Here is a 20,720-nt window from a genome sequence, read left to right as displayed (position 1 = left end):
AGGCCATCAGGGGCTCAAAAAACGCCCGTTACCTCAGATGGCAGACACAGATGTCGACACTGAGTCTGACTCCAGTGTCTACGAGGTTGAGACATATACACAATCCACTAGGAACATCCGTTACATGATCTCGGCAATGAAAAATGTGTTACGCATTTTCTGACATGAACCCAAGTACCACATAAAAGGGGTTTTATTTTTGGGGAGAAAAAGCAGCCAGTGTTTTGTTCCCCCCTCTGATGAATTGAAGTGTGTAAAGAAGCGTGGTTTCCCCCGATAAGAAACTGGTAATTTCTAAAAAGTTACTGATGGCGTACCCTTTCCCGCCAGAGGATAGGTCACGTTGGGAGATATCCCTTAGGGTGGATAAGGCGCTCACACGTTTGTCAAAAGGTGGCACTGCCGTCTTAGGATACGGCCACCTTGAAGGAACCTGCTGATAAAAAGCAGGAGGCGATCCTGAAGTCTGTATTTACACACTCAGGTTATATACTGAAACCTGCAATTGCCTCAGCATAAATAGTGCTGCTGCAGCGTGGTCTGATACCCTGTCAGATAATATTAATACGCTAAGACGGGGATAATATTTTGCTAACATTGAGCATATTTAAGACGTTGTCTTATATATAAAGGATGCACAGAGGGATATTTGCCGGCTGGCATCCAGAATTAATGCAATGTCCATTCTGCTAGGAGGGTATTAGAAACCCGGCAGTGGACAGGTGATGCTGCCTGTAAAAGGCACATGGAGTTTCTGCCTTATAAGGGTGAGGAATTGTTTGGGGATGGTCTCTGGGACCTCGTATCCACAGCAACAGCTGGGAATAAAAAATTTTTACCTCAGGTTTCCTCACAGCCTAAGAAAGCACCGTATTTTCAGGTACAGTCCTTTCGGCTTCAGAAAAGCAAGCGGGTCAAAGGCGCTTCCTTTCTGCACAGAGACAAGGGAAGAAGGAAAAAAGCTGCACCAGCAGCCAGTTCCCAGGATCAAAAATCTTCCCCCGCTTCCTCTGAGTCCACCGCATGACGCTGGGGCTCCACAGGTGGAGACAGGTGCGGTAGGGGCACGTCTCGGGAACTTCAGGGACCAGTGGGCTTGCCCACAGGTGGATCTCTAGGTTCTGCAAATAGTATCACAGGGATACAGGCTGGAGTTCGAGGCGACTCCCCCTCGCCGTTACCTCACATCAGCCTTGCCTGCTGCCCTCGGAGAAAGGTAGTACTGGCGGCAATTCACAAGCTGTACTTCCAGCAGGTGAAATCAAGGTACCCCTCCTTCAACAAGGCCGGGGTTACTATTCCAAAATGTTGTGGTACTGACACCAGACTGTTCGGTGAGACCCATTCTAAAATGGAAAGCCTTGAACATTTATATACGAAGGTTCAAGTTCAAAAGGGAATCGCTCAGGGCGATTATTGCAAGCCTGGAGAATTTCATGGTATCACTGGACATCAAGGATGATTACCTGCATGTCCCTATTTACCCTCTTCACCAGGAGTACCTCAATATTGTGGTACAGGATTGTCATTACCAATTCCAGACGTTGCCGTTGGTCTGTCCCCGGCACCGAGGTATTTACCAAGGTAATGGCCGAAATAATTATCCCGTACTTGGACGATCTCCTTATAAAGGCGAGGTCCAGGGAGCAGTTGTTCGTCGGAGTAGCACTATCTTGGGAAGTGCTACAACAGCACGGCTGGTTTCTGAATATTCCAAAGTCGTAGCTGGTTCCTACGACGCGTCTACTGTTCCTGGGTATGGTTCTGGACACAGAACAGGATAAAAAGGTTTTCTCCCAGAGGAGAAGTCCAAGGAGTTGTTGTCTCTAGACAGAGACCTCCTAATACGTATACAGGTGTCGGTGCATCAATGCACGCGAGCCCTGGGATAGATGGTAGCTTCTTACGAAGAAATTCAATTCGCCAAGTCCCATGCAAGGATTTTCCAGTGGGATCTGTTGGACAAGTGGTCCGGGTCGCATCTTCAGATGCATCGGCGGATAACCCTGTCTCCAAGGGTCTGGGTGTCGCTGTTGTGGTGGCTGCAGAGTGCTCATCTTCTAGGGGGCCGCAGATTCGGCATACAGGACTGGGTCCTGGTGACCACGGATGCCAGCCTTCGAGGCTGGGGGGCAGTCACACAGGGAAGGAACTTCCAAGGCTATGGAAAAGTCAGGAGACTTCCCTACACATAAATATTCTGGAACTGAGGGCCATTTACAATGCCCTAAGTCAGGCTAGACCCTGCTTCAACACCGGCCGGTGCTAATCCAGTCAGACAACATCACGGCGGTCGCTCATGTAAACCGACAGGGCGGCACAAGAAGCAGGATGGCGATGGCAGAAGCCACAAGGATTCTCCGATGGGCGGAAAATCATGTGTTAGCACTGTCAGCAGTGTTCATTCCCGGAGTGGACAACTGAGAAGCAGACTTTCTCAGAAGACACGACTTCCACCCGGGAGAGTGGGGACTTCATCCAGAAGTCTTCCAAATGATTGTACACCGTTGGGAAAGACCACAGGTGGACATGATGGCGTCCCGCCTCAACTAAAAGTTACAAAGATATTGCGCCAGGTCAAGGACCCTCAGGCGATAGCTGTGGACGCTCTGGTAACACCGTGGGTGTACCAGTCGGTGTTTGTGTTCCCTTCTCTGCCTCTCTTACCCAGGGTAATGAGAATAATAAGGAGAGGATTAAGAACTATACTCATTGTTCCGGGTTGGCCAAGAAGAGCTTGGTAACCAGAACTCCAAGAAATGATCTCAGAGGACCCATGGCCTCTGCCGCTCAGACAGGACCTGCTGCAGCAGGGGGCCTGTCTGTTCCAAGACGTACCGCGGCTGGCGGTTGAACGCCGGATCCTGAAGGAAAAGGGAATTCCGGAGGAAGTTATCCCTACGCTATTTAAAGCTATGAAAGAAGTGAACGCAAACCATTATCACCGCATATGGCGAAAATATGTTGCGTACTGTGAGGCCAGGAAGGCCCCAAAGGAGAAATTTCAGCTAGGTCGATTTCTGCACTTCCTACAGTCAGAGGTGACTATGGGCCTAAAATTAGGTTCCATTAATGTCCAGATTTCGGCTCTATCGATTTTCTTCCAAAATTGAACTGGCTTCACTGCCTGAAGTTCAGACTTTTGTTAAGGGAGTGCTGCATAGTCAGCCCCCGTTTGTGCCTCCAGTGGCACCATGGGATCTCAACGTGGTGTTGGATTTCCTGAAGTCGCATTGGGTTGAGCCATTTAAATCCGTGGAGCTATAATACATCACGTGGAAAGTGGTCATTCTGTGGGCCTTGGCGTCGGCCAGGCGTGTATCAGAATTGGCGGCTTTGTCATACAAAAGCCCTTATCTGTTTTTTATATGGATAAGGCGGAATTGAGGACTCGTTCCCAATTCCTTCCTAAGGTGGTATCAGTTTTTCATGTGAACCAACCTATTGTGGTGCCTGCGGCTACTTGGGACTTGGAGGATTCCAAGTTACTGGATGTAGTCAGGGCCCTGAAAAGTATATGTTTCCAGGACAGCTGGAGTCAGGAAAACTGACTCGCTATTTCTCCTGTATGCACCCAACAAGCTGGGTACACCTGCTTCTAAGCAGACGGTTGCTCGCTGGATCTGTAGCACGATTCAACTTGCACATTCTGCGGCTGGACTGCCGCACCCTAAATCTGTAAAAGCCCATTCCACGAGGAAAGGGGCTCTTCTTGGGCGGCTGCCCGAGGGGTCTCGGCTTTACAATTTTGCCGAGCTGTTACTTGGTCGGGTTCAAATACTTCTGCAAGAGTCTACAAGTTTGATACCCTGGCTGAGGAGGACCTAGAGTTTGCTCATTCGGTGCTGCAGAGTCATCCGCACTCTCCCGCCCGTTTGGGAGCTTTGGTATAATCCCCATGGTCCTTACGGAGTCCCAGCATCCACTTAGGACGTCAGAGAAAATAAGATTTTACTCACCGGTAAATCTATTTCTCGTAGTCCGTAGTGGATGCTGGGCGCCCATCCCAAGTGCGGATTGTCTGCAATACTTGTATATAGTTATTGCCTAACTAAAGGGTTATTGTTGAGCCATCTATTGAGAGGCTCAGTTATATTTCATACTGTTAACTGGGTATAGTATCACGAGTTATACGGTGTGATTGGTGTGGCTGGTATGAGTCTTACCCGGGATTCAAAATCCTTCCTTATTGTGTCAGCTCTTCCGGGCACAGTATCCTAACTGAGGTCTGGAGGAGGGTCTTAGTGGGAGGAGCCAGTGCACACCAGGTAGTCCTAAAGCTTTCTTTAGTTGTGCCCAGTCTCCTGCGGAGCCGCTAATCCCCATGGTCCTTACGGAGTCCCAGCATCCACTACGGACTACGAGAAATAGATTTACCGGTGAGTAAAATCTTATTTTCTCTGACGTCCTAAGTGCTACAAACTATATATATTAAGACCTTTTAGTCTTTCCGGGTAAGTTTTGTAATGTAGGCCATGCCCAATTTTAGTTGCCCTTCTTTGTATGCTTTCTCATGTATTTTATATCTTTCGTGAGATATGGTCTCCAGACATAGTATTTCAGATGAGGCCATTCCAATGACCTATACAGTGGCATTATTACTTATTTTTCCTGCCGCTGATTCCTCTTCCTATGCAACCAATAATCTGACTTGCCTTTTGCATTGCTGTGTTGCATTGCTTCCCTGCCTTTAAGACACTTGAAATAGTGACTCGTAAATCCCTTTCCTCCTCAGTAGTTTCAAATTTAGTACCCTTGATACTGTATTTAGCCTTTGGGATTTTGAGACCCAAGTGCATGAGTTTGCAATTTTTTTAGCATTAAACTATAGTTGCCACGTTCTTGACAATTCCTCAAGTCTACCTAGAGCCTTAATCATTTGTTTTACCCCTCCCAGTGTGTCTGCCCTGTTGCATATCTTTGAGTCTTCTGTAAAAAGGCATACTTTGTTTTCAATACCATTTGCAATGTCGCCATCAAAGATTTTAAAGAGCACTGGTACAAGTACGGATCCCTGGGGTACTCCACTGGTAACATTTCCCTACATAGAATGCACTCCATTTACTGCAACTGTCCTATCCTGAAACTAGGTTCTTATCTATTTAACTGGGTAAAAGCTAATTACTGATGACCCACTACAATCCTGTAATATCACATATTATAATGCAACATACAACATCAACTTTTATTGGGGTACCACATGAGTGGAAGAAGTTACCTACATCAACCTTCAGGTTGGCTGAGTTTCTCCTTTTTCTGCAGGAGAGGGTGGATACTGGCTTGCAGCTGAGATGCACAAAGGTTCAGGTTTCTGCGATGTCTTTCTCTAAAGGCTGCTCACAAAGTTCAGACATTCTTGCTACGTGCAACCATTGCTGGTGGATCACAGCTGGCTATGTGACATGCTTGCATGAGAACAAGTGAGCCAGTTTGAATCCAGAGGATGGATCATTTTACTCTATCTGTGGGGGCTTCCTGGTTGGCATGACGTGGTGCCTCCCACTGGGAAGCTGTGCAAAGTGGCAAACTTGTCTGTGCACACCTTTTCAAAACATTTTGCGGTTTGACACCTTTGCGTCCAGAGATGCATGTTTTGGGAATATGGTGCTGCACACTTACACGGCATTCCCTCCCTTGATGATTACTTTGTGACCTACTCAATGATTTAAGGATTTAGGAACAGGATTTTTGTACCAGGTGCCAGGCTCCTCGCCTCACTAGCTGTGTATCCCAGGGGTTGTTGGTCGTTAGGTCGACCCAACTTAGGTCGACCACTGAAGGTCGACATTGGCATTAGGTCGACATCTACTAGGTAGACGGGTCAAAAGGTCGACGTGAATTTTTTTCACTTTTTTTTTTTTTTTTTTTTTACATTTTTGGACTTTTTCATACTTTACGATCCACGTGGACTCCTTGCCCAAAGCATGGCGAGCGAACAACTTGCACTAATTGGGGCTCCCCGTCACTTAACGAAGAAAACAACACCAAAAAAAGTCCAAAAACTCATGTCGACATTTTCACCTGTCGACCTAGTACATGTCAATCTTCAGTGGTCGACCTAATGACTGTCGACCTAAGTTGGGTCGACCCAACGACCCGTACCCTACCATTCCAGACTAACCCATGTAATTGCAGAAAAGGATTTAACAATAACTACAAAGTTCCTGCTTTCATTATATATTAGTTGTTTCATTTTAATACCTCTACTATACAAATAACTTCTGTGTTACTGTACCGTAGAAAATACTTTAAAACTCGTTTTCTGAGCAGTTTCTATAGTTATTTTATACAAATGTATAGTATTACTGTAATTATTAAAGCTCTTGTTAGTAAAACAGTCATACCTACAAATGCCAGTTGTTACCTCCTGTATCTGTATATTGCAAAAACAATGCATATTTAATGTTTCCCCACTTGGCTTTTACAGAGGCTCCTGGATCTGGAGGTCTTAAGTTTAACATCCAGAAGCGCCCTCTTGTAATGTCTAACCAGAACTTTCCCTCTAATGAGCAACATAATAACAATGCTGGTCTGCAAGGGCAAGCCGGTATTCATCACCATATGCAATCAGCGGAAAAGACCCACGAACACAGGTATTATCTGCTGCCTTTTCTGCTTTGTGTGGTATTTCTTTCTAGCTTTGAAGTAGTGCCTCATAAATATATGGTAATGGAGTGACGCCTCTGGTTCTTAGTGAATTAATAGTTTTAAGTCATATTGACAGTAATGTTGCAACCCACAAAATATCTGGTATATGCTTTGTGGCACGTGCCTAGTTCATTACATTTCTCTTCATATGTTTATTCAATAATTGTTTTTACTGCAGCAGCAATCCTTCCGCAAAGCCAGAGGACTGGCCTCAAGCCATGAAAGAGTATGTCCAGCGTTGTTTTACTGCATGTGAAACAGAGGAAGACAAGGATCGGACTGAGAAACTGCTGAAAGAAGTCTTACAAGCAAGATTACAGGATGGGTCAGCCTACACCATAGACTGGAGTAGAGAGCCACTGCCTGGGTACATTCCACCCACCTTTTCCTTTTGTGCTGATAAAGGCAATATTATTCACTGTTTTTCTGATGATTATTATCAGATAGGTTATGTGTTACAGCTGTGTCACACACCATGTTAGGTTAAGAGTTTAACAGATAACGGTATGAACTTTGTTTCATTCCAGCATCATTTAGATAATGGCCTTGAATTACCAAATTGTACTGATGTGGGAACCTGCTCTTTCCACTGTAACACTATGGATCATTCTATAATCTGTGCTACTGTGAACATTGCAATCTGATTGGCTGCAGGTTGTTCTCTCCCCACATCAGAACTGATATGCAGACAGGCATATAGGATAAGGATAGATAACAGAAAAGTGATCTCACGCTTGCAGAAACCCCTTAAGCTTCATTATCATTAGTGTAGATTTGCTGCTACCAGTAGGTGGTATGGCTTATGATTATTTATAACATGGATTACAAATGTATGGTATGTACCGTATATATTAAGAAACTGCACTTTATGTGTGAGTCACATAATGCAACATAGACGTTTCTCTTAACAAAGAGGCTGCTTAGGATTCTGGCACTTGAAAATATTAAATATGTTTCTGTGGTCCACCCTCTTCCATATCCTCTACTGCAGGGAATCAAATTACTTTTAGAGTGCACACTGGACAAGGCGCTGTTAGCTATTGCCGCATCAAAAGTGCTTTATTAATTTAAGACCTCCTCTAGTGCGGTTGTTTTGGGTCCATCATAACTGGTCAGTATGAAAGGAGACGGCATTAGGATGGTGCAGTTCTCAGTAATGCTACGTGAGTGACCTCTCTCCTGCTCTGGGTGTGCTTGTGAGGAGGAGTCCGGTATGGAAAGCCTATGTGCTGCAGCTCCACACTAGGCACTGGCGAGCAGGGGCTTGTACTTTCCAGGGCCTTAAGACAATTTAGCGTCTCTTCGTTGGCAGGCTTTATTTTTATGAGCTGAATCATGGTGAATGTGGACACTTTGTCAGTAGCTAATGCGGGGAAGTATATCTAGAACTGTATTGGGATTGAATTCTAGGATGGTGTGGTTCTTTAACACTTTTTGCTGGCTCTGTGTTTTGTTTTGATTTTTAAGGGGGGTACACACCTAGCGATGTGTGCTGAGCGATCTAGCACAGATCACTCAGCACACATCGGGCAGTGGTGTCCTGTCTGGAGGAGGGGGAATTTTTGGTATCCCTAGATGTCAAGGATGCTTACCTACCATTGCCATGTGTCCCCCTCATCAGGCTTACCTCAGGTTCGCCATCTTGGACTTCCAGTTTCAGGCCTTGCCCTTTGGCCTCACCAAACAGAAAGTTATAGAGAGATTATGTGCGCAATAATAGCAGCTGGTAATGTCTCAGAATCCTCCGAGGTCTCCCTCACCAAAACAGTGTATAGAAAAAAATTATACTCCATGGACACCAATCACAAGTATGAACCATATGCAAATAAGGATAAAAATGTGTATAGTGAAATACCGTTTTAATAATACACAAAAACGTACAAATAAAAATTAAAAACAGATATAAAAAGACAAATTCCTAGATGATCAGATATTGCACAAATCCTTTAAACAGCAAGCATGGCAGGTAATTACCAGATCATTTAGAACTGTGGCCAAACGGTTCTCAAAACGCATGAAGGTTTGAATTAGGGATTTCCGGATAGTCCCACAGCAATCCAACTCGATCTCACTGGATACTGGTTCTTAGTCCTGTCCTCACGCTGTAAGGTTTCCACCAATGCGTTTCCTCCCCGTGCTGGGGTCTTTCTCAAGGTATAAAGGCCCTCATTCCGAGTTGTTTGCTAGCTACTTTTTGCAGCCGTGCAGACGTATAGTCGCCACCCACGGGGGAGTGTATTTTCGCTTTGCAAGTGTGCGATCGCATGTGCTGCTGAGCGGGATTAAAGTTTTTTGCAGTATCTGAGTAGGTCTGAACTTACTCAGCCTTGCGATGACTACAGCCTGTCTGGTCCTGGAATTGACGTCAGACACCCGCCCTGCAAACGCCTGGACACGCCTGCGTTTTCCCTACCACTCCCAGAAAACGGTCCGTTGACACCCATATACACCCTCTTCCTGTCAATCTCCTTGCGAACGGCTGTGCGAATGGATTCGTTGCTAGAAGCATTGCACAGCAACAATGCTGTTTGTACCCGTATGACGCGCCTGCACATTGCGGTGCCTGCGCAGTAGTAACCTGATCGCTGCGCTGCGAAAATCGGCAGCGTGCGATCAACTCTGAATGAGGCCCAAAATCCGAATACTGATCATTCCATATGAACTGATATTTAAGTGCCTAGTGCACCAATAAACACCCTCCTCGCACAGCTGGACCCTATACAGATAAAAACAAAAAGTCCCATGGTCCTCTGCTGTAAGCATCCATTGTGCGTCTCCGTTATCATGGTAACTCCAGTGAGGGCCGAGCGGTACTCGGTAAAGAGGACTCGTTACCCTGGAAACCCATGGTTTGCAGGACAAAGCAATGAACTCGGAATCCCTCCGAGCAGAAACCAATGCTAGTAAAAAGACCGTCTTCCATATTAGGTATTTGAGGTCTTCCTCCTCCACAGGCTCAAAGAAACTAGACTGGAGTAAAGCAAGCACGAGAGTCAAGTCCCAAGGTGCCGTGGGTGGCACAAACAGAGGCTGTACCCTTAGAACTCCTTGCAACAAAGTCTGAAATTCCAGAAGAAGCACCAATCTGTGCTGGAAGAAGATTGACAATGCGGAATCTTGACCCTTCAGAGATCCCAGACAGAGTCCAGAATCCAGCCCTGCTTGAAGAAAAAGTTGAAACTGGGACAGTCGAAAAGACCCAGTCGGAAAACTGATGTTTGCACCAAGCCACATAAGAATGCTATATGCTATGGTAATGAGCTGCTGTAACTGGTTTTCTACATTGTGGGAGTAACAGCATCCGAAATCCCATGACGACTCAAGATGGCGGCATTAATAGCCAGGCAAACACAGTCACTATAAATTAGGGGTGAACGAAAGGACCCTTTTGTAACAGATCCCGACATATAGGCAGTGGCCACGGATCGTCCTTGGTTGGAAAACCAAGCCCTCCGAGGCAAAGTTGATGATTCAGTCTGGACGCCATGAGGTCCACCTGTGGGCAACCCCACCATTGCACTAGTGCTTTGAAAACTTCTGGATGTAGAGCCCTGTCTCCCGAATGAAGATCCTGACGACTGAGGTAGGTGGTTTTCCCAGTTGTCAACCCCAGAATAAACACAGTGGAAAGAATTACGTTGTTGCATTCGACCCAACGTCGAATCCGTCCAACTTCCTGCATTGCTGCTCGACTGCGAATACCGCCCTGTTTGTTTACATAGGCAACAGCAGTCGCGTTGTCTGACTGAATTCTTACCGCCCTTGAGTGGAGACCGTGGGCGCCGTCCAGTAGCAAATTGTAAAACACTCTCAGTTTCAACACATTTATCATTAACTGAGATTCCTGAGGCGACCAACTACCCTGAAACTGCAATTGCAGTACCAGTGTACCCCATCCTCGGAGACTGGCATCTGTCGTCGGAACAACCCAATCCCTTATTCCAAATCTCCTGCCGGCTGTGAGGTTGTTTATCTGAAGCCATCAAAGGAGTGACACTCTGGTTCGAGGAGTTGAAAAGGACGGGAATGAAATCGACCAAATTGTAGGGCTTCGATGGCCGCTATCATCTTCCCCCAACAAGCAAATGCACAAGTGTGCCGAAACTGTCCTCTGCTTGAGTAGTTTCTGAACCATAAGGCGAATACTCCTGTGCTTTGTCCTCTGGTAGGAAGACTTTCTGAGCATTCGTGTCCAGTATCATCCCTAGAAATTGAGGACGCTGTGATGGTAGAGGGTTGGATTTCTTGAAATTGATTATCCAACTGTCTTACTAAGACATTGTAAGCTAACAGAGCATGCTCCTGTAGAACTTCGGATGGCGCCTTTATTAGCAGATCGTCCAAGTAAGGGATGATTGTAACACCCAATATCCTGAGATGAGCAATCATGACTGACATGATTTTGGTAAATACTCTGGGATGTGGAGATAGTCCGAATGGTAAGGCTCTGAATTGAAAATGGTCCTGTTGTATCACAAATCCGAGAAACGCTTAGTGTGGTTCCCAGATCGTGATATGTAGGTAGCACCCTTTATGTCCAGAGATACTAGATATTCCATGGGTTCTAAGCTTGCGATGACTGAAGTGATCAATTCCATTTTCTCTTACATCCTAGAGTATGCTGGGGTCCACATTAGTACCAAGGGTCCACTAGGAGCCATTGGCACTTTAAGAGTTTGAGAGTGTGGGCTGGCTCCTCCCTCTATGCCCCTCCTACCAGACCCAGTTTAGAAAATGTGCTCGGAGGAGCCGGTCACAGCTAGGGGAGCTCTCCAGAGTTTCTTTAGTAAAGTTTATTTTTTAGAGTTTATTATCTTACAGGGAGGCTGCTGGCAACAGCCTCCCTGCTTAGAGGGACTAAGGGAGGGAGTAGTGTCCGCCCTGTGGGGTCTGAGCCACTATCTCCGCTGACAGGACACTGAGCTCCAGAGGGGATCGAACGTTCTCCGCCACAGGGGATCGCTCACCCCAGCAGCATGCCGCCACCCCCTTACAGAGACAGAAGATGGTGAGATATGGCGGCACAAGGGTAGGAGTGCAGCGCTGAGTGGCTGCGCTCCAGGAAGGCTTAGCAGCACACAGTGTTGGCGCTGTGAGGGGCTTCCTGAGCCAGCGTCTTAATACTCTACACTGGTCACGGACGCTAACCGGAGACTGAATCCCCAAGCTAGCGTCAGAATCCGCGGTACACAGACGCTAACCGGAGCCCCGGCTAGCAACGGAATCCTCAGGCCAATTTGTGCGGGAAGACGCGCCATCTTCAGTAGGCGGAGCTTCTCTTCAGAGCGGACCCAGCAGTATTCAGCACCATTTTCCTGCCTGCAGTTCCGGTTCACTGGAAGATGTCCCTCCAAGCAACTCCAGCTGTCCTGAGCGGTACCAGGGGGCTGTAGATGGGGAGAAGGGGGGGGCGGAGAGGCTGTGTAAAATCTATGTAGTCTATTAAGGTACACAGATGGCAATGGTAGTTTTATTTGTTCTACCTCAGTAAGCGCTGTGTGTGTGGGTTGGCTCCAAACTCTGTGTCTCACTCTGCCATAGTGGGGGGGGGGGTGGGGGGGGGGAGCTGTGACTGACATTCCCTGTGTGTGTGTATGTGGGTGTTTCATACCTTTCATAGCCATGTCTAGGGATTTGATGTCATATGCTGCTGAAGTGGTTTCCTCACAGAAATTTAATCACGGTGCTGAGCCAGCGTCTAAATACCCTAACTGGTCATGGTCGCTAACCGGAGACTGAATCCATAGGCTAGCGACAAAATCCTCCGTACACAGACACTAACCGGGGTCTTAAATCCCCGGCTAGCGACGGATTCCTCAGGCCAGTATATAGAAGATGCGCCATCTTTGGAGGGCGGGGCTTCTCAGCGCGGTCCCAGCAGAGTTCAGCGCCATTTTCCTATCTGTACCACAGACTGCAGACGGTGATGGGGACGTGCTGGGGGGCGGGTCTTTGAGACGGGTCTTTCAGAGTCGTAGCCCCCGGGACTGGTTATGCCATCTTCTTCGACAGCCTTGAAACCGATGAATCCACCTGTGGTGGGATTCCCATTTTTTCGTCATCGAAGTTGGAAAAGAGTAATTTGCCTGGAATTTCTTTTTGGCATCTGAAAACGCTTATCAGGGTTTTCTCTGACGTCCTAGTGGATGCTGGGGACTCCGTCAGGACCATGGGGAATAGCGGCTCCGCAGGAGACAGGGCACAAAAGTAAAAGCTTTAGGATCAGGTGGTGTGCACTGGCTCCTCCCCCTATGACCCTCCTCCAAGCCTCAGTTAGATTTTTGTGCCCGGCCGAGAAGGGTGCAATCTAGGTGGCTCTCCTAAAGAGCTGCTTAGAGTAAAAGTTTTGTTAGGTTTTTTATTTTCAGTGAGTCCTGCTGGCAACAGGCTCACTGCATCGAGGGACTTAGGGGAGAGAAGTGAACTCACCTGCGTGCAGGATGGATTGGCTTCTTAGGCTACTGGACACCATTAGCTCCAGAGGGAGTCGGAACACAGGTCTCACCCTGGGGTTCGTCCCGGAGCCGCGCCGCCGACCCCCTTGCAGATGCCGAAAAGTGAAGAGGTCCAGAAACCGGCGGCAGAAGACTTTTCAGTCTTCATAAGGTAGCGCACAGCACTGCAGCTGTGCGCCATTGTTGTCAGCACACTTCATAGCAGCGGTCACTGAGGGTGCAGGGCGCTGGGGGGGGCGCCCTGGGCAGCAATGATAGTACCTTATTCTGGCTAAAAATACATCACATATAGCCCCTGGGGGCTATATGGATGTATTTAACCCCTGCCTGGTCTCAGAAAAACGGGAGAAGAAGCCCGCCGAAAAGGGGGCGGGGCCTATTCTCCTCAGCACACAGCGCCATTTTCCCTCACAGAAATGCTGGTGGGAAGGCTCCCAGGCTCTCCCCTGCACTGCACTACAGAAACAGGGTTAAAACAGAGAGGGGGGGGCACTTATTTGGCGATATGACTATATATATTAAAATGCTATAAGGGAAAAACACTTATATAAAGGTTGTCCCTGTATAATTATAGCGTTTTTGGTGTGTGCTGGCAAACTCTCCCTCTGTCTCCCCAAAGGGCTAGTGGGGTCCTGTCCTCTATCAGAGCATTCCCTGTGTGTGTGCTGTGTGTCGGTACGTGTGTGTCGACATGTATGAGGACGATGTTGGTGAGGAGGCGGAGCAATTGCCTGTAATGGTGATGTCACTCTCTAGGGAGTCGACACCGGAATGGATGGCTTATTTAAGGAATTACGTGATAATGTCAACACGCTGCAAGGTCGGTTGACGACATGAGACGGCCGGCAAACCAATTAGTACCTGTCCAGGCGTCTCAAACACCGTCAGGGGCGTTAAAACGTCCTTTTACCTCAGTCGGTCGACACAGACACGGACACTGACTCCAGTGTCGACGGTGAAGAAACAAACGTATTTTCCTTTAGGGCCACACGTTACTTGTTAAGGGCAATGAAGGAGGTGTTACATATTTCTGATACTACAAGTACCACAAAAAAGGGTATTATGTGGAGTGTGAAAAAACTACCTGTAGTTTTTCCTGAATCAGATAAATTAAATGAAGTGTGTGATGATGCGTGGGTTTCCCCCGATAGAAAATTATTGGCGGTATACCCTTTCCCGCCAGAAGTTAGGGCGCATTGGGAAACACCCCTTAGGGTGGATAAGGCGCTCACACGCTTATCAAAACAAGTGGCGGTACCGTCTCCAGATAGGGCCGCCCTCAAGGAGCCAGCTGATAGGAGGCTGGAAAATATCCTAAAAAGTATATACACACATACTGGTGTTATACTGCGACCAGCGATCGCCTCAGCCTGGATGTGCAGCGCTGGGGTGGCTTGGTCGGATTCCCTGACTGAAAATATTGATACCCTTGACAGGGACAGTATTTTATTGACTATAGAGCATTTAAAGGATGCATTTCTATATATGCGAGATGCACAGAGGGATATTTGCACTCTGGCATCAAGAGTAAGTGCGATGTCCATATCTGCCAGAAGTTGTTTATGGACACGACAGTGGTCAGGTGATGCAGATTCCAAACGGCACATGGAAGTATTGCCGTATAAAGGAGAAAAAGACAACGTCTTTTCAGCCTCAGTCCTTTCGTCCCCATAAGGGCAAGCGGGCAAAAGGCCAGTCATATCTGCCATGGGATAGAGGAAAGGGAAGAAGACTGCAGCAGGCAGCCCATTCCCAGAAACAGAAGCCCTCCACCGCTTCTGCCAAGTCCTCAGCATGACGCTGGGACCGTACAAGCGGACTCAGGTGCGGTGGGGGGGGTCGTCTCAAGAGTTTCAGCACGCAGTGGGCTCACTCGCAAGTTGACCCCTGGATCCTACAAGTAGTATCCCAGGGGTACAGATTGGAAATTCGAGACGTCTCCCCCTCGCAGGTTCCTGAAGTCAGCTTTACCAACGTCTCCCTCCGACAGGGAGGCAGTAGTGGAAACAATTCACAAGCTGTATTCCCAGCAGGTGATAATCAAAGTACCCCTCCTACAACAAGGAAAGGGGTATTATTCCACACTATATTGTGGTACTGAAGCCAGACGGCTCGGTGAGACCTATTCTAAATCTGAAATAGTTGAACACTTACATACAAAGGTTCAAATCAAGATGGAGTCACTCAGAGCAGTGATAGCGAACCAGGAAGAAGGGGACTATATGGTGTCCCGGGACATCAGGGATGCTTACCTCCATGTCCCAATTTGCCCTTCTCACCAAGGGTACCTCAGGTTCGTGGTACAGAACTGTCACTATCAGTTTCAGACGCTGCCGGTTGGATTGTCCACGGCACCCCGGGTCCTTACCAAGGTAATGGCCGAAATGATGATTCTTCTTCAAAGAAAATGGACGATCTCCTGATAGGGGCAAGGTCCAGAGAACAGTTGGAGGTCGGAGTAGCACTATCTCAAGTAGTTCTACGACAGCACGGGTGGATTCTAAATATTCCAAAACCGCAGCTGTTTCCGACGACACGTCTGCTGTTCCTAGGGATGATTCTGGACACAGTCCAGAAAAAGGTGTTTCTCCCGGAGAAGAAAGCCAGGGAGTTATCCGAGCTAGTCGGGAACCTCCTAAAACCAGGAAAAGTGTCAGTGCATCATTGCACAAGGGTCCTGGGAAAAATGGTGGCTTCTTACGAAGCGATTCCATTCGGTAGATTTCACGCAAGAACTTTTCAGTGGGATCTGCTGGAAAAATGGTCCGGATCGCATCTTCAGATGCATCAGCGGATAACCCTGTCTCCAAGGACAAGGGTGTTTCTTCTGCGGTGGCTGCAGAGTGCTCATCTACTAAAGGGCCGCAGATTCGGCATTCAGGACTGGGTCCTGGTGACCACGGATGCCAGCCTGAGAGGCTGGGGAGCAGTCACACAGGGAAAAAATTTCCAGGGAGTGTGATCAAGTCTGGAGACTTCTCTCCACATAAATATACTGGAGCTAAGGGCAATTTACAATGTTCTAAGCTTAGCAAGACCTCTGCTTCAAGGTCAGCCGGTATTGATCCAGTGGGACAACATCACGGCAGTCGCCCACGTAAACAGACAGGGCGGCACAAGAAGCAGGAGGGCAATGGCAGAAACTGCAAGGATTCTTCGCTGGGCGAAAAATCATGTGATAGCACTGTCAGCAGTGTTCATTCCGGGAGTGGACAACTGGGAAGCAGACTTCCTCAGCAGGCACGACCTCCACCCGGGAGAGTGGGGACTTCATCGGGAAGTATTCCACATGATTGTGAACCGTTGGGAAAGACCAAAGGTGGACATGATGGCGTCCCGCCTGAACAAAAAACTGGACAGGTATTGCGCCAGGTCAAGAGACCCTCAAGCAATATCTGTGGACGTTCTGGTAACACTGTGGGTGTACCAGTCGGTGTATGTGTTCCCTCCTCTGCTTCTCATAACCAAGGTACTGAGAATTACAAGACGTAGAGGAGTAAGAACTATACTCGTGGCTCCGGATTGGCCAAGAAGGACGTGGCACCCGGAACTTCCAGAAATGCTCACAGAGGACTCATGGCCTCTGCCGCTAAGAAGGGACTTGCTTCAGCAAGTACCAGGTCTGTTCCAAGACTTACCGCGGCTGCGTTTGACGGCATGGCGGTGGAACGCCAGATCCTAAGGGAAAAAGGCATTCCGGAAGAGGTCATTCCTACCCTGGTCAAAGCCAGGAAGGAGGTGACCGCAAAACATTATCACCACATGTGGCGAAAATATGTTGCGTGGTGTGAGGCCAGGAAGGCCCCACGAAGAAATTTCAACTCGGTCGATTCCTGCATTTCCTGCAAACAGGAGTTGTCTATGGGCCTCAAATTGGGGTCCATTAAGGTTCAAATTTCGGCCCTGTCAATTTTCTTCCAGAAAGAATTGGCTTCAGTTCCTGAAGTCCAGAAGTTTGTCAAGGGAGTATTGCCTATACAACCCCCTTTTTGTGCCTCCAGTGGCACTGTGGGATCTCAACGTAGTTCTGGGATTCCTCAAATCACATTTTAAACCGCTCAAATCTGTGGATTTGAAATATCTCACATGAAAAGTGATCATGCTGTTGGCCCTGGCCTCGGCCAGGCGAGTGTCAGAATTGGCGGCTTTGTCTCACAAAAGCCATATCTGATTGTCCATTCGGACAGGGCAGAGCTGCGGACTCGTCCCCAGTTTCTTCCTAAGGTGGTGTCAGCGTTTCACCTGAACCAGCTTATTGTGGTACCTGCGGCTACTAGGGACTTGGAGGACTCCAAGTTGCTAGATGTTGTCAGGGCCCTGAAAATATAGGTTTCCAGGACGGCTGGAGTCAGGAAAACTGACTCGCTGTTATCCTGTATGCACCCAACAAACTGGGTGCTCTTGCTTCTAAGCAGACGATTGCTCGTTGGATTTGTAGCACATTTCAACTTGCACATTCTGTGGCAGGCCTGCCACAGCCTAAATCTGTCGAAGGCCCATTCCACAAGGAAGGTGGGCTCATCCTGGGCGGCTGCCCGAGGGGTCTCGGCATTACAACTCTGCCGAGCAGCTACGTGGTCGGGGGAGAACACGTTTGTAAAATTCTACAAATTTGATACCCTGGCTAAAGAGGACCTGGAGTTCTCTCATTCGGTGCTGCAGAGTCATCCGCACTCTCCCGCCCGTTTGGGAGCTTTGGTATAATCCCCATGGTCCTGACGGAGTCCCCAGCATCCACTAGGACGTCAGAGAAAATAAGATTTTACTTACCGATAAATCTATTTCTCGTAGTCCGTAGTGGATGCTGGGCGCCCATCCCAAGTGCGGATTGTCTGCAATACTTGTACATAGTTATTGTTACAAAAATCGGGTTATTATTGTTGTGAGCCATCTTTTCAGAGGCTCCGCTGTTATCATGCTGTTAACTGGGTTCAGATCACAGGTTGTACAGTGTGATTGGTGTGGCTGGTATGAGTCTTACCCGGGATTCAAAATCCTTCCTTATTGTGTACGCTCGTCCGGGCACAGTATCCTAACTGAGGCTTGGAGGAGGGTCATAGGGGGAGGAGCCAGTGCACACCACCTGATCCTAAAGCTTTTACTTTTGTGCCCTGTCTCCTGCGGAGCCGCTATTCCCCATGGTCCTGACGGAGTCCCCAGCATCCACTACGGACTACGAGAAATAGATTTATCGGTAAGTAAAATCTTATTTTTCCAAGCCTCTAACAGTTGATCAAGTTTTTGAGAGAAAGGATAGGTAACCAACGAACGTTGCTTTTTCCCAAACAAGGTTGTGTCTGGCGAATCCGGTGCTACTGTGTCAGATATTTTAATATCTGTCGCACTGCCAACATGATGGGTTCTACCCCATGTGCGGAATCCTGAGGAAATAAATCCTCAGATTCCGAGATCTCGCCTAACTCACGATCGACCTCATCTACTTTTGTCTTGGGACATGAGTTTTTCCCTTTACTCATCCGATTGTAGGACCTGAGGCAAGGGCCTCTTCCTTATCTGTCGTGAAGATGCCTTAGACTGTTTCGTTGAAGGATCTAGAATCTTTGTCAGACCTGCTACCGACTTGGCAAGACCAGCAACCCAAGGCGGTTCAGCAGCAACAGAAGTGGAAGGTGATCTGGACACCTGTGTGAGATCAGCAGCCTCACGAGACTTACGCATTGTAGCAAGTTCACTATGTAATTGACAGAGAGAGAGCGCTATCACACAAGGGTGAGGAAATGGTGTCCTGAGATGAGCCAGATTGACCCATCTCCGCAGCAAAATATATATTTTTTCAGATCACATACCTCCCTCTATCTCTATATCTACAAAACTGTGTGTTTGGGTGTGTTTTGTAAGTGTGTGTTCTCAACCTTTACAATGACATACAGGGGGAACAAGTGACTAAGTGCAAAGGCAACACAAAAATTGTTTGTTTGCCCCATATGCAATAAAAAAAAGCTCACACAGGTGATTCTTCCTTGTGTGAGGCTTTTATCTCCCCTATAGAAATAAACATATATACAACTGCCTTAGCAAACAGAGCCTGTACCCCAGTGTCAAGATATGCAGGATGTAAGACCAGTACGTGAATGTAATGTGAAACCACTCAGTCCAACAGTAAAGAGAGAGAGAGAGGATTGCAACATTGTTAGCACACTGCTGTAGCTAAGGAGCCTGGCCCTGATTGACAGGGAAAAGCCTGCTCTTGACTGGCTCCATCCCCTTCTGCCTGTATTACAGGAACCCAATGTTGAACCTGAAATAAGGTAAAAATACTGTGAACCAGCGCTAACATGAAACTGCGGCCGGCTGTAGCCTTCATAATAAATAGCCGCCGTGCCAAACAGTCCCTCTCCCATTATGTGGGAGGGATGCTGCTGTTTCCCCCCGTTTATTGTGTGCGCTCTAATGGGGGAACAGATAAACCTTTACCACAGCCAGATGCCTCAGGACTGCGGCTGTCTGGTGTGAGTAGCAGCACTTCTCATATAAGCACTGTTAATCCCTCTCCTGCGCACCGAAGAGAGCCAGGGACCCAGACCCCACTTCTCACATAAGTGGGGAAGGGTTATCCTGAGGCCAAGAAACAAAAAGGAGAAAATAAATCAAATAAAAATAAATCCAGACTAGAGCGCAGCCAAGTGTGATCGGCTCCCTTGGCACAATTCTAAAATTGAGGGCTGATGGGGGAATAGAGGGGGAGGAGCTTTCACACTTCTTTAAAATGTAAAGTGCCAGGCTCCCTATGGGTGTGGTATTGAAAGTCGACAGTAACTAGGTCGACAATGTCTAGGTCGACCACTATTGGTCGACAGGGTGTCTAGGTCGACAGGGTCTTTAGGTCGACAGGTCAAAAGGTCGACATGAGTTTTTAATGTTATTTTGGTGTCGTTTTCTTCGTAGAGTGACCGGGAACCACAATTAGTGCACCGCGTCCCCTCGCATGGCTCGCTTCGCTCGCCATGCTTCGGGCATGGTGCCTTCGCTTCGCTCGGCACAGATTACCGTTCCAATCGTAGTCCACGTGGATCGTTAAGTATGAAAAGGTTCAAAAAAAGAAAAAAATTGTGAAAAACTCATGTCGACCTTTTGACCTGTCGACCTAAAGACCTTGTCGACCTAGTTACTGTCGACCAATAGTGGTCGACCTAGACCTTGTCGACCTAGTTACTGTCGACTTTCAGTCCGGATCCCGCTCCCTATAGCCACCTGTCTATACCCCTAGTGGCTGACCGAGGAAATCTGATGTTTTTTAGTATTGGTAATGAAGCATGTGGTTTTATTATGTTTTTAAGTGTTTTCTAAATTTTACATTTTAGTAAGGAAAGTGTAAAGGAAAGTCCGAAGAAAACAATCTGGGAAACAACTACCTTGCAGTCGTCCCGTGGCAGCACCATCACTGTGACACAGTCAACACACGGTGGTGGCAGCAACAGTGGCAGTAGTACCCTAAGAGGTCATGGCGGCAGCTTTCCTACCCGGTTTGGAAACAGAAATGTTTTTATGCAAGAATCCAGTTCCTCTTCAAGCGCAGGTTCTAGGTCTAGATCTAGATCATCTTCACGTTCACCTCACAGAAGATACCGCCGTAGGTAAGAAACGTGCTTAGTGTCT

The 20,720-nt window shown here is 47.7% G+C and overlaps 1 protein-coding gene across 4 annotated transcripts in view; it reads left to right on the top strand.

Annotated features, from left to right (window-relative positions):
* Positions 1–20,720, top strand: part of LOC134966241 (leukocyte receptor cluster member 8 homolog) — a 126,843-nt gene that overhangs the window by 85,737 nt on the left and 20,386 nt on the right. For 3 of the 4 annotated variants that reach the window (XM_063942821.1, XM_063942820.1, XM_063942819.1), the window contains exons 7-9: positions 6,428–6,593; positions 6,827–7,015; positions 20,426–20,698. In XM_063942821.1, the coding sequence (XP_063798891.1) occupies positions 6,428–6,593; positions 6,827–7,015; positions 20,426–20,698 (628 nt within the window). The remainder of the gene's footprint in view (positions 1–6,427; positions 6,594–6,826; positions 7,016–20,425; positions 20,699–20,720) is intronic. The other variant, XM_063942822.1, reaches the window with a different exon arrangement.

The sequence above is a fragment of the Pseudophryne corroboree genome, chromosome 10 (assembly GCF_028390025.1).
Source record: "Pseudophryne corroboree isolate aPseCor3 chromosome 10, aPseCor3.hap2, whole genome shotgun sequence".
Lineage (NCBI taxonomy): Eukaryota > Metazoa > Chordata > Amphibia > Anura > Myobatrachidae > Pseudophryne > Pseudophryne corroboree.
Note: the sequence above shows the minus strand (reverse complement) of the source record. Positions and strands in the feature narration are given on the sequence as shown.